Below are 13700 nucleotides of genomic sequence, written 5' to 3'. Positions count from 1 at the left end.
ATATTTTTTTATATTTCTTCGATTTTCATTTATTAAAAATTTATTGTAAATATGCACACATATGTGTGAACATTGTTTTATTTCTGCACTGGCTGCACTAGTTCATAGTCTATCTTCTTTTATGTATATTAGAAGAAAAAATATAAACTCTGAAGTAGTGCAGCCAGTTCAGGGAAATAAAAAACTTTATATACAGCTGTATGTCTTCTTACTTATTTAATTATGTGCTAATTATTATATTATTATGTAAATTTAACTTATCCTATCTGTATAAAATGTTTTGTTTTGTATGTGTAATATTTTGTCACAATTCAACAACAAATTATATAATTAAAAAACTGCTTAAATTTACTTCTAGTGTAAATCTCTGATTGAAGACATTTGTTTCTGCTCAATGTTTAAAATGTTATTGTCTATGTATCCTTGTCGCTATTAAATTAGTATTCTGGTAAAGATGTAAAACTGCCACTCATATTCTCTTGAATAGAAAACGCTGGATTTGTTCTATAACATATATTTAACACTACTTAAGATACTATCGTAATGTGATGTTTTGTTCCTGAAATAGATCTAACTCTATTAATCAAGACAAAATAGTGTAAATATTTTGAACAAGGCACATTCTTACCTCTATTTTTTATGATCCCTTAGTAGAAAAGTCAACTTTCATACTCATACTTTTATGTTAGAAAGGTTACATGCAACGAGAATAGTTTTAATTAATTACTTGTCATACATACACAAACTAGTATTCAAAGAATGAAGAGGAACGAAGAACAACAAAATCAAACAAAATTGGCAACAATTGTGGAACAGCGACAGTATTTCGCGCTGTGGTAGAACATCATTACCACTAATGATAAGAAAGCGTATTATAACGACAAAGCCAGCATTGTGTGTTTATTTCTTAGAAAAATATTTTTTTTTTTTGCGATCAATAGTAGCTGATTACACATACCATAGAAATACCATGCTGACATCACAAGGTGTTATAAAACACTTCCAATGTGATATTGTTCTCACATATTTGTAGAACACAAAAATCGCACATTCAATTGCATAACTCCAGCTAAGCGTTTAACGAGGTTTCTGATGTATTGTGGAAACTATGAATGAAGAAAATTTATTCTGAATTATTGACGCATATCAAAGTCACATTTTTAACTTTTATAGTTTTACAGTTACATAAACATACTGTGTTTAAAAATGTTAGATAAATATAAAGTGTTACATAAATTGAAGAAATTTTTAATTTATACAAATGAGTATTTAAAAATAATAGAGAAACATTTTAACCCTTCATGGCCAGACCTCAAAAATGACATGTTGGCCAAACCGGATCTGAGACCTACGCGACTTTAAGATCGAATATCTGCAAAAAACCAATATTTTTTTCAATTTTGTTTTTTTTTGAAAGTTTTTTCGAAAGTTTGAATAATTCTGTATCGATAAAAAAAAACAAATTCGATAAAATCTCTAGTAGTTTCAAAGATGTAAGCGTTTAAAAAAACCTAGTTTTTTTAGAAACACTGATGCGCAGTTTTTGAGTGAGTCTAGGAGACCTACGTCTGGACTTAAAGAGTTAAAGTGCATGCATTATATATGTTTAGAAGAAATATTATATTAGAAAAGCATTAAAAATATACACTTTTAGAAAGTAAAATAATAAGAACATTTATCAATGTAGAATTAGAAATTATATTTTTAATCATATTTTAAATGTTTCCGACAGTAAGCTAAGAATACTCTTAACGCGTTATATGTTATCGGCAAAATTGTATATCTGCGTGACTTTCCCGACGAATAAGAAGTGACAAATATATTTTGCTTTTCAAATTAACGTACTTGCTGTCTATTGACGAGTCAAACCGAAGCAGAAAAGTAAAGATGATGATAAAGCATTGTAAGGCTGAGAACACGGAGAAAGTTCGCATCCGTTGACAAGATAAGACGTCGGTAGAAATCGCGCGCTTCGAGAACACTTGAATCATTGTGAATTATATACTGTATTATATTATATTAAATATCAATTTTAATTTTATAAACAACATTTATAGTTTTATTTAGTTCAATCAAGTAAAATATATTTCTACAAATTTGGGGAATTGTCCGGGATAATGATAATAAAAGTGACGGAATATCAAAGCCTGAGTTATATTGCCACGTAATCGAGTCTGACAATGAGTACAACTCGTTCCGCGCAATCGAGTCTGAGTATAACTCGTGTCGCGTAATCGAATCTGAACGTAATTCGTGCGTGAGTTAGTCGCAATTTTGAGCCGTGAGAGACATTGATAGACTAAAAAAAAAAAAATGGTGAACGCGGAGGGAAGTCCAAATGACTTTACAGTCATAGAATTGAAAGAAGCGCTGCGAAGAATGAATTTGTCTACGACAGGAGTTAAAAACGCACTTATAGCTAGACTCTTAGAAAGAGACGGGAGAGTGGATGAAGTTTGTGAGAGAAGGCGAAGAATCGGTCGGCGATCGCGCGGATGTGAGTGCATAGAGCATTAATAGATCTTCTCTCGATTTTCGAAGAGAAATTGAGCTGTATCGAAGAGAGAAAGAAGTGGCGGAGCGAGAGTTGCAGTTGGCTCGCCGTGAGCTTGAATTGTTGCGCTTAATGCGAAACGTTGGTGGTGGCGGATGTGAGCGTGTGGCGGTGCAGAGTCCGTCAACTTCGCTTTCGCGTGATTCATTTACAAATACCGCGGTTGCAAACCTTCTGACTTATTTTGAGGGCAATAGCAGTGCGTATGAAGTGTGGGAAAAGCGAGTCAAATCTCTGCAAGACGCTTACGGATTGTCGGACGATGTGACAAAGATTGTGATCGGCTCGCGTCTTAAAGAGAAGGCACACGACTGGTTTCACTCGAAGCCTGATTATTCAGAGATGAACGTTCCTACGCTTTTGACAGAGATGAGGAAGATGTTTTATCATGAGCCAAGTAAAATTATAATGAGAAGACAGTTTGAACGGCGTGTATGGCGGAAAGACGAAACGTTTGCCGAGTATCTGCATCAGAAAGTAATATTAGGCAATAGATGCAAAATTGAAGAATCGGAAATGACCGAATATATCATTGACAGAATTCCTGATCCATTGCTGCGGGACCGGGCGCGAATCCAGCGTCTTAAGACTAGAGCATCGCTGTTGGAAGCGTTTGAGGGCGTGATGCTGCGCGGGAGGAATCAGGATCATCATCAACGAGAAGCGAAAGAACAACGGGCGTAAAAGAGTAACAATCAGGAAAATCAAAATGCGTCGGCTAGAAGCGATGCCATAATTGCGGTGCGTACGGTCATTTGGCGGTGAGTTGTCCTTCGAGGTCTAAAGATACAAAATGTTTTAATTGTAAAGATTTTGGTCACGTTGCTCAATGTCCGAAGCGAAATGATAATAGTAATCTAATAAACGATACTTGTCATGTCTCTAACGTGAGTCGTAAATATTTTAAAAATATAAAAATAAAAGACGAGAGCGTTGTAGCCTTAATCGACACAGGTAGTGATATATCATTAATGCGTGAAGAACAATATAGAAAATTAGGATCATCAAATTTGACATGTCGCAATGTTACATTCCGTGGTTTAGGCTCAGAAAATCATAAGACGATGGGTGAATTTGACGTTGAAATTCAAATTGACGGTGAAATCTTTATGATGAGCATATCGGTGATATATAATACTTTGACGCAACACGTTCTATTAATAGGTACGGATTTCCTTGACAAAGTAAATTTACGTATTTTAGAAGGAAACATTTTTATACGTAAACCGCTCTTAGAAACTGAAGTGCTAGACAATGTTCCGGAAATTTTTTAAATTGACTGCGTGACGAAAACTGACGATGTTGATTTGTCGAATGTAGCCATTGACCACCAAGATATCGTAGAGAATTTGATTAAAAAATATAATTCGAGTAAGACGTGTGAAGCTAGAAGCAAAATGACGATAATTCTCAGAGACAATGAGTAGGTTTATCAAAGACCTAGATGTTTGTCACCTGCTGAAAAAGAAGAAGTCAATTCACATATAAGCAAATGGCTTAGCGAGGGTATCATCCAAGGGTACCATCTCTTTCGGATTACGCGAGTCTAGTAGTTTTGGTTAAAAAGAAAAACGGAGGAACGAGACCATGTGTTGATTACAGGCAATTAAATAAAAAAATAATCAAGGATCGTTATCCATTACCGTTAATTGACGATCAGTTAGATGCGCTTCGCAGAGCTGTTGTGTTCAGTACGCTTGACTTGAGAAACGGATTTTTTCATGTCCCGATAAAAAAAAGAAGCCGAAAATATACTTCGTTTGTAGTTCCCGACGGTCAATACGAGTTTTGTTACGCGCCTTTCGGCTTATGTAATTCGCCAGCGGTATTTCAGAAGTTTATAAATGAAATATTGAAAGAATTGATTAAGGACCGTATAGTTTTAACTTATCTCGACGATTTGATTATCCTATCAATGAATTTTGAGACCGCGCTTTCAAATCTTGAGAAAACGTTGCGACTCGCCGAACGTTACGGATTGGACATTAATTGGAAAAAGCGCACATTTTTGCAGACAAGAAATGAGTTTCTTGGTCATATTATTGAGAACGGTACGGTGCGCCCTTTTGAAAATAAAATCGAAGCCGTTATGAAATTCCAAATACCAACAAATGTGAAACAATTACAAAGTTTTCTCGGGCTATCAAGTTATTTTCGTAAATTTATTAGAAATTATACATTAATTGCAAAACCTCTGAGTGATTTATTGAAGGCCGATGCGAAGTTTATGTTCGGCTCTAAAGAAAAAGAGGCTTTCGACGTGTTAAAACTTGCGTTGAGCGTTAAGCCGATGTTACGATTGAACAGAAAGCTGAGACCGAGTTACATACCGACGCTTCAGCGCAGGGCTATGGCGCTATATTGTTGCAAAATAAAAATGCGACAGCGATAATATGTTTCACCCTGTGTATTATGCGAGCGGTAAAACAACCAACGCGGAAGCTAAATATACGAGTTACGAGCTTGAGACTTTGGCGATAATAAAAGCGTTTCGTAAATTTCGAGTTTATCTATTGGAGATTAGCTTTAGTATTGTTACGGATTGCCAGGCGTTCTCGTTAACAATGAGAAAGAAATATCTTCGCGTTACTAAATGGGCCTTATTACTCGAAGAATTTACTTATACTATCGTACATCGTCCGGGCAAGAATATGGCACATGTTGATGCTTTGAGTCGCTATCCGCTTCTCTGTGCTTTGTTGATCGAAGAGTTAGATGATAGCATGACCGCTAAGGTCATGAATTCGAAGGGCTCAGCAAGACGATGCAAAATTACGGGATACTTATATGTTGGCAAAGGAAAATCAATGTGATGGTTATATTGTGAGAGGTGGATTACTATTTATAGACAACAACGGTGACAGCTGATCGTGCCGAGATGTTTACAATCTCAGGTAATACGACGTGTACACGAAAGCGGTCATTTTGCGATCGATAAGACCGAAGCACTGTTAAAGTGAGATTATTGGTTCCCTAATATGCGTAATGCGATAAAAAAAGTTATTCGTAATTGCATTAGCTGCATTTTAGACAACAGGAAGTCAGGCAACTTAGATGGTTATTTGAATCCGATTCTTAAGGGTAATGTGCCTCTCGATAGGTATCACATTGATCACGTGGGACCACTTCCATCGACTAAAAAGAGATATCATTATATTTTTGTCGTGAAAGACGGATTTACAAAATTTGTATGGCTATTTGTGACTCGTTCGACTGCCACTGCGGAAGTTTTAGATAGACTGAATAAATTGGCGGCTGTCTTCGGAAATCCTAAGAGAATAATTTCCGACAGAGGAACTGCTTTTACGTCTAATGAGTTCTGTGGTTATTGTAAGAGCGAAAATATTGAGCACGTGCTAATTACGACGAGTATACCTAGATCGAACGGTCAAGCGGAGCGAGTAAATCGTACACTGATACCGATACTGACAAAATTAGCGGCGCCTCAACCAGAAGAATGGTATAGATATTTGAATTTAGCGCAGCAGTATCTGAATGCGATTCCGGGTCGTAGCACGGGTACTTCACTTTTTCAGTTGTTATTCGGCACTCATATGAGATTGCGAAATAATTGTGAGGTAAAAGATATAATAGAGAGCGAATGGGAAACAATGTTCCAAGAAGATCGAGACGAATTGAGGGAAGAAGCGCGAAAAAAACATAATCAAAGTACAAGAGGAGAATAAAAAAATATATAATAAGCGTCGAAAAAAAGCGAGACAATATTGTGAAAATGATTTGGTTGCTATAAAAAGGACACAATTAGTCCCGGATTACAATGCGCTTCAAAGTTCTTAGGTCCTTACCAAATTATTAAAACGCTGCGTAATGATCGATATTGTAAAACAAATAGGTGACCATGAAGGGCCACTCGAAACATCTTCCTCGGCCGATCATATGAAACCCTGGATAGACACGGCCAATAGCGATAAAGAAATTTTAGATAGCGAGGACGAAATCTGAGGACAGATTAATTTCTTCAGAATGGCCGAGTGTAGAATTAGAAATTATATTTTCAATCATATTTTAAATGTTTTCGACAGTAAGCTAAGAATACTCTTAACGCGTTATATGTTATCGGCAAAATTGTATATCTGCGTGACTTTCCCGACGAATAAGAAGTGACAAATATTTTGCTTTTCAAATTAACGTACTTGCTGTCTGACGAGTCAAACCGAAGCAGAGAGGTAAAGATGATAATAAAGCATTGTAAGGCTGAGAACACGGAGAAGGTTCGCATCCGTTGACAAGATAAGACGTCGGTAGAAATCGCGCGCTTCGAGAACACTTGAATCATTGTGAATTATACTGTATTATATTATATTAAATATCAATTTTAATTTTATAAAAAACATTTATAGTTTTATTTAGTTCAATCAAATAAAATATATTTCTACATTAATAAATTTATTCTCTTAGCATAGTAGAAAGAAATACATTTTATTGCAAATAAATTCTACACGTGCGTGTGCTAACCTGGAGCAAAATAGGTGCAAATAAACTTATTACTAATAGGTGCAATCAAATTTATTATTGATAAAAATTTATTATTTTGTATTATTATTGACAAATAATTTTAATCTTTGTTTCTTAATACAGTGATATAAAATAAGCCTTCTAAGTTTTGCGAATGACTTTTTTAATAATACCTGCGTATGATTTCTCGCTTACACAATGGTTGTAGTAAAATATCAAAAGCCTTATTTCATACACGAAGTTACAACATAAATTTTACATTCCCAACCGTCACCATATTATAAAATCACTTATTTTAAGAAATTATCTACTTGAGCATCTTATTAAGCATATATCCAATTTGTTTTTAGTATTTGAATATACATTTATAAGTTTAAAATATCTAGAGAAGTCATGCAATGTATAAGTATAGCAAGCACACACTATCAAATAATTTTCTTTCTAATTCGTTTAAATTGTGCACTGAACATTTCAAGTACTATTAGTGACATATAGCACAAGTATTAATTTTCAGTTTTTTTCATAATTTAACGTTAAAATATTGCGCGCAGATAAAGAAGACAGGAAGAGAGAAAGAGAAGATTAGTAGTAAGTGAGACAAAACTTGTAGATAATTGTGAGACTATGACAAAATAAATGTTGCTAGAAGTTTTCTTACCTGGCATAAACAGCAGAATTTGATATTCTAAGAGAAGAAACTACAGGCGTACCAATGTACTTGTCAACAAACTGAAAGAAAAAGATTATATGTGATTTTAGATCTTATAGAATGATAGTAACGTATTATTTATAAAACTACATATATCGTAAAAATTATATAACAAAAATTAAATTGTTAAAAAAGTTTGTTTAATGTAAAAAAAATAATTTAATAGTCTTAAATATATTATAGGCAGAAACTACACACACTTACCCAATGACTGCCAAGAGAAGTCGCACCCATGCTCACTGCCATATGAATAGCCAGGTAACCACAGAAAATAAGATACATAATCGCATATATAGACATACATAATAATATGGCCCAATTATGGGGCAGATCTTCCTGGACAGTTTGTATTACAAAGTATATGTTTATTGTTATTACTAGAATGGACAAAGCAGTCGATACGATCTTATTCACTCTGCAACAAACATAATGAGTAAAAGACGACATAAAGAAACGTTACATTAAAAAGTGACAAGTATCCTAAAACAATAAACAAGAGTACGTACATTCCGTTTCGAAATTCGCCCATGATCTGAACACTACTGGTGAAGGCAATAGTCGGTAAAGTGGCGAATGGCAATTGCATGCTCATTATAGCGTTTAAAATGTCGTTCATGCCGCTCAAATTGTCTATGTCAGCAAAGAATGCCACCAGAAACGTAGGAACTATGGCAATTGTACGAGTGAAAAGAACACGTTTCCAGCGGGCCCATTGCAGATTCAGAAATCCTTCCATCGCGAATTGACCGGCATATGTGCCCGTCATCGTGGATGATTGACCAGCGGCCAGAATACCAACGGCCCAAATATACATCGCTGCCGCGCCAAAGGAACAGCCCAGAAAGATTCCTCCTTTGTATAAATCAGCTTCCAGCGTTTTATTGTCCTACAATCCGGAAAAGAATGTTTTTTTACAAAAAAAACTGGCAAACGGTCGGATAGTTTAAAGTTGAATGTAAAAGGCTTACTTCGAAGATTTTTATTCCGAGGGTGTAATTATTTGCTTTACAAATTTCATACTGCAAAAAGAATAAAATAAAAATCAATACAACTCCCGATTCAGAATATTACTCGAAATTGTTTGTGACGACTGTGCTATAACTTACGACGTCCTTGTTTGTCTTATCAAAAAGCCCATGGGCAAATACAGCTACAACAAACACATTGATTATAAACGAAACAAACAACGCAATGCAGGCCTCGATGAAGTAATACATATTGGCATCTCTGATCTTCGAAGGTTGCTTTCGATCGATGTCTCTTGACTGAAGAATAAGACATACATTGATGAAGAATTTTAATTATATTTATATAGTTGTTCGTAACTATTATTTTTCATTGGATGTTCTTACTTTGACCAGAGCGCTGTGAAGATACAAATTGTGCGGCATAATAACCGCACCGACTATTCCTACAGCTTGAAGCAGCATCTTATTATCATAATTCATTCCTTTGTACCACGGAATAAACATACCTCTCATAACTTCTAGTTGAGGAGGTTCAGAGACAATATACTGAAAGATCAAAAAGTTATGTTGTACTTTTTAGTAATGAATAAATTCCACTTGAAGAGCGATATAGATTTTGAATGTTGAAATGATGTCGTTACCTCGTAACCGAAAGTGACAGCCATGATTGCAATGAGAAAACCAAAGAACAACTCCAATTTTCTCAAGCCATATTTATCTAGGAACAAAAATGTAAATGTATCAACTACCGTGATAAGTACACCACACCATATAGGAATTCTGAAACCCAAAAGAGAATATTAACAAATAATTTCACTTATGTAATCTTTATTTATATTGTCTTTATGTATTTATACATATTATCAACTATCTAAATCCACAACAACAAAAATTAAAAACTCAAATAAAAAATACAAATAAAATAAGAAAAATAATAACATATCAATTATCAGGCTAATTCTCTCTTAAACGCTCTAGATTCCAGATTTCTTCCAAGAAAATCTTTCCACACAATCTTGACACACATATTAATTTAATATCGATACTTAGATAAACATTATGTATTTCACCATCTTATCAAGAGAGCACTTACATTTTATTAGATAGCAGATAAAGGGCAATAGCCGTTCCTATTACCTCTTGCATATCACTACCAATAATCGCTATTTCTATCATTATCCACAATATAATCCTAGGCACTTTCTTGTATTGTCTATAACACATCTCTGCTAGATGCAGACCAGTTACCACACCGAGGCGTGCACTAAGTCTTTGCATAACAAGACCTAAGATAGTAGCACTTAATAGTACCCATAATAACTAAAAAGCAAAACCATTAACAAAAAGTGTTAATAAAGAAACTAAATAAACAACACATATGGTATTAAAATAAACAGAACTCTGTCATCACAACATGTACATTCAGATTGGAATCCAGGCAACAAATATAAATATACCTTATATTGTGCCACCACTCCAGACTGCAGATCTGATTCTATGTTGCCAGGATCCAAATAAGCTATGGACATCAGAAAACCAGGTCCCGTGAAAGCCCATAATTTTCTAAAACTAAATCTAGACTACAAAAAAGAATTTTATATTACATTTGCATTAATGCTGAGGATAATATACAAGCATATAAAACATGTTATATATTATTTACAAATTTGTATGTGTATTATTTTTCTTTCAAATTATATTTTCAAGCAATAACATATGCTACTATTTATTCAATCGATAAGAAATTGTAAACACTTACACCTGTTGTTTCTGGTATTTGCACTCTCTCATCCGCAAAGTATGTCTGATTGTTGTTTGGGGATAGAGATGTGTTTTCTGTGGCTTTCCCATTTTCCGTCTCATTCATGCGTTGATGTGGCACTGTTGTCACAATGGCATCGCCACCAGACTTTACATCATAACTGTTACTCATTATTCTACTGTTGCAACAATCTGAAAACGATATGTCGATATTGTTGTCTATATTTCTGTGCAATAAATCCTTGTTGTACATTCATAAGTTAAATATTAGATCAACAATTTTCAGTGAAAATATGTTTAAATTTGAAATACGAAAAAATTAGAAAAGTGTCAGGTAAATTTTCTGCATACTTGTTACGCAAAATAATTAAAGATTCACTTGATGTTATACATTTTTTTTATGCTAATGTAATAAAACTTTATCATATTATAAAAAAATTTATCGCAAAATACAGTACTAACTTAACAATATACATGAGAAAAATAAATGCATACAAAAGTAATGCAGCACAGTTCTGGAAAAATCCGAAGAATTTCATTTACTTATTTAACGTGTCTATTTTTGAGGGAAAAGAACCATAAAAATATCAAAAGGATTTAGCACAGTGAATATTTGAACTTGCATTTAACGGCGCGATTTAACCACGCGCTTTGATCATCGATCACTCACGAAATGTCACTGTTACGTTACTTACACTGTTACTGTAGTTGTTAAGGTTAAGGTTAAGGTTAAGGTTAAGGTTAAGGTTAAGGTTGTTAAAGTTAAGGTTAGGGTTAGGGTGTAATTGTGGCTCGCGAGCTATAGAGGCAGCCCATACGCCATTATAAGATCATATACTTCATATAACACACTTAAAGTAAATGTTTTACGCAGGCGATTCGCCTGTTAAGAAAACTGGTGTAAAAACACCGAAATTGTCCAAAAATACTTTCTGCGTCACTACGCACGTCCGACCGTTACGGCCACCATTTTTCCTCTTTAGTTATTACATACAAAATAACGAAAGATACGAACTGATACGAACTAAACACTGTAGAATCTGGGGAACTCATCAGAGACAAGAATACCTCAGCTATGCTCAACTGCCACCACTGAACTATATACTATACTGGAACACTCACTCAAAAGCAGAGATACCAGATTGTGCAGGCAGCATCGAGAGCATTAAAGTGAGGGGCAGTGTGCCCAGAGGTGCAAACTCTGACCCGCTAGCACCAAAAGCACCGAGGTGGTGGGAGCCACTGGGAGCACGCACACAAGCGAGAACCGCCGTCCGTGTGCGTGACGTCACGCTCAGCACGTCGGCTCGTCACGCACACGGACGGTTCTTGCTTGTGTGCGTGTTCCCAGTGGCTCCCATCACCTCGGTGCTCTCGGTGCTAGCGGGTCAGAGTTTGCACCTCTGAGTGTGCCCAATTTTGATTCTCTTACAGCGCCAGTGGTCTAGTTTCCACCGAAACCCTCAATTCGGTTCCACTCCGGGGCTGTGTTCAGTTAAGCAAGATGGAACGAACTAATGGAGGAAATGCAGGAAATACAGGAATTGGAACTAATGAAACTAATGAAACTAATGAAAGAAGTGAAAATAGTGAAAAAAAAAGAAGGTTGGCTCCCCTGATCTGTTGCGGAACATGTGTAGTGGCAAAATTGGAACCGAAACAATTCTTTAGGGCCATTCTACAATGAGTTGAAAATGTTCTGTCGCCAGTTGCGAAAGATGGCAACCACTAGGGGAAAAATGTTATTTCCGGTTGNGCTTAGCGTTGCGGTTGCCAAAAGAGAGTTGGTCAACTTTTAACTTTTGGCAACTGCAATTCGCAATTGCAGCATGTCAGCCAATCAANTGTCGTATTCAGAAAAAGCGTAAAAATGAAATTTTATAACCGTTTATTAAGTAAACATTGGTGAATATAGGTTATGATTTTCTTAGTATTTTTTGTATTTTATTGTTTTACTTTTTTAATCATTTATTTTACAAAAATGGAAGAAGAATATGTCGAATATTATGATTTGGATATGTTCGAAGAAGTAGAAGAATGGAATGAATCGGAAATACGATCACTTATTGCACTAATAAAAACAAATAAATTTTTGTTTGATAAATCCATTAAAGATTTTTCTAATAGAGAAAAAAAAAATACTTGGAAAATAATAGCAAATTTGCTGAATAAAAGTGGTGTGTTTTTTATGTGTTATATTTATGTGTAAAATTAAAAATTAATTTTTTTTATAACTCAATACAGTTTAATTGTTATTCTACCATTTGTTGCAGAAATAGAAGTGCAAAAAAAATGGAAATCATTGAGAACTGTATTTAGCCGCAAATTAGCACAGTTGAAGGAGAAAGCACCAAGTGGAAGTGGAACTGATGCTAAAAAAAAGTCAACAAACATTGAATGGGACTACTGGAGTGACATGCAGTTTCTTATACCACATATGCGTCATAAGTAAATTACTAATTAATAATAAAACTTAATAATAATTAATAATTAAAAATATTCTTATTTTTATTTCTAGTTTTATGCATTTACGTGTGTATGATTTGATTTATAATTTAATTTCTGTTTCATTATTTTAGGTCAAACAGAACATCAAATTTTTACAAACAGCCACTTTCTTCTTCTACTACTGGACCTTTGGTTTCCTTTAAATCAGCCTCATNAGAAACAATGGATTGTACTATGCAGAATGCAAATGTGATAAGTTCTGAATTTTCAGGTCATACATATTTAAAAATATTTTTATTATAATTTGTTTTTGAAGTAATTTAATTTACAGATTATATTTGAATTTTTAGATGTCGCACATTTNCTCACAGAGACACCAAACAGCGAAATATTGCTTTCTTCAGATGATTTTTTTTCACATATTGAATCATCAGCAAGCAGTATTGAACAAAAAATATCTATGTCTGAAACTGGAAAAAAAAATATTTATCTAACATGAAATGTAAACGTAAAGCTTCTATAGTTCCCACACCAGATAAATTCCATATTAAAAANAAGAAAGAACTTGATTCTTACTCTGCTCGTATGTCAGAAGCTTCTGAATATTTAAAAGAAACACTTGACACAGTAAAACAATCTTTAAGGTAGTTATTGAGCCTCAGTGGAGCTCATCCACTTGTACTTGTGGCGTACCAACAAGTAAGTGTAGAAAGTAAAGAAAAAATTGAGCACCACTGACACGCACACACAGAGTTCAGCATATATGTGTACACATACACATGTA

General features: G+C 34.6%; 2 protein-coding genes across 12 annotated transcripts; one reads left to right on the top strand and one right to left on the bottom strand.

The window, feature by feature from the left end:
- Nucleotides 1-265: 265 nt before the first annotated feature.
- On the bottom strand, nt 266-11681 carry LOC109862085 (protein Malvolio). 11 transcript variants are annotated; one of them, XR_002251084.1, is made up of 13 exons: nt 11494-11579; nt 10467-10660; nt 10165-10287; nt 9801-10027; nt 9349-9487; nt 9092-9253; nt 8846-9004; nt 8708-8758; nt 8246-8625; nt 7944-8154; nt 7689-7759; nt 959-1106; nt 423-504 (listed from the first exon to the last, which is right to left on the bottom strand). XR_002251084.1 is itself a non-coding variant. In XM_020441994.1 (12 exons), the coding sequence occupies exons 2-12, from the start codon at nt 10638-10640 to the stop codon at nt 438-440; spliced, it is 1764 nt and encodes a 587-aa protein (XP_020297583.1). In that variant the 5' UTR covers nt 10641-10660; nt 11591-11681; the 3' UTR covers nt 266-437. The 11 variants fall into 11 exon arrangements, 9 of the variants coding, with proteins under 9 accessions (XP_020297583.1, XP_020297585.1, XP_020297577.1 ...); XR_002251085.1 differs by lacking the exon at nt 423-504 and adding an exon at nt 629-677; XM_020441994.1 differs by lacking the exons at nt 959-1106; nt 11494-11579 and adding an exon at nt 11591-11681 and having other exon boundaries at nt 266-504.
- Nucleotides 11682-12146: 465 nt separating this feature from the next.
- Nucleotides 12147-13485, top strand: LOC109862087. Its single transcript, XM_020442000.1, has 4 exons — nt 12147-12645; nt 12742-12916; nt 13048-13187; nt 13267-13485. The coding sequence occupies exons 1-4, from the start codon at nt 12387-12389 to the stop codon at nt 13413-13415; spliced, it is 723 nt and encodes a 240-aa protein (XP_020297589.1). The 5' UTR covers nt 12147-12386; the 3' UTR covers nt 13416-13485.
- Nucleotides 13486-13700: the final 215 nt, after the last annotated feature.

Source organism: Pseudomyrmex gracilis, unplaced genomic scaffold (genome assembly GCF_002006095.1).
Source record: "Pseudomyrmex gracilis isolate BER0280 unplaced genomic scaffold, ASM200609v1 scaffold_1349, whole genome shotgun sequence".
Classification (NCBI taxonomy): Eukaryota; Metazoa; Arthropoda; class Insecta; order Hymenoptera; family Formicidae; genus Pseudomyrmex; species Pseudomyrmex gracilis.
This window is presented reverse-complemented; position numbering and strand designations above follow the sequence as displayed.

Coding starts and splice junctions, on each gene's coding strand:
- LOC109862085 (XM_020441988.1), bottom strand. CDS start 11,521: ATGAGTTCCCCAGATTCTACAGTGTTTA. Junction 10,661..11,493: donor CCCAGATTCTACAGTGTTTA/GTTCGTATCAGT, acceptor TATCGTTTTCAG/ATTGTTGCAACAGTAGAATA. Junction 505..7,688: donor AATTCTGCTGTTTATGCCAG/GTAAGAAAACTT, acceptor TATATGTTATAG/AACAAATCCAGCGTTTTCTA.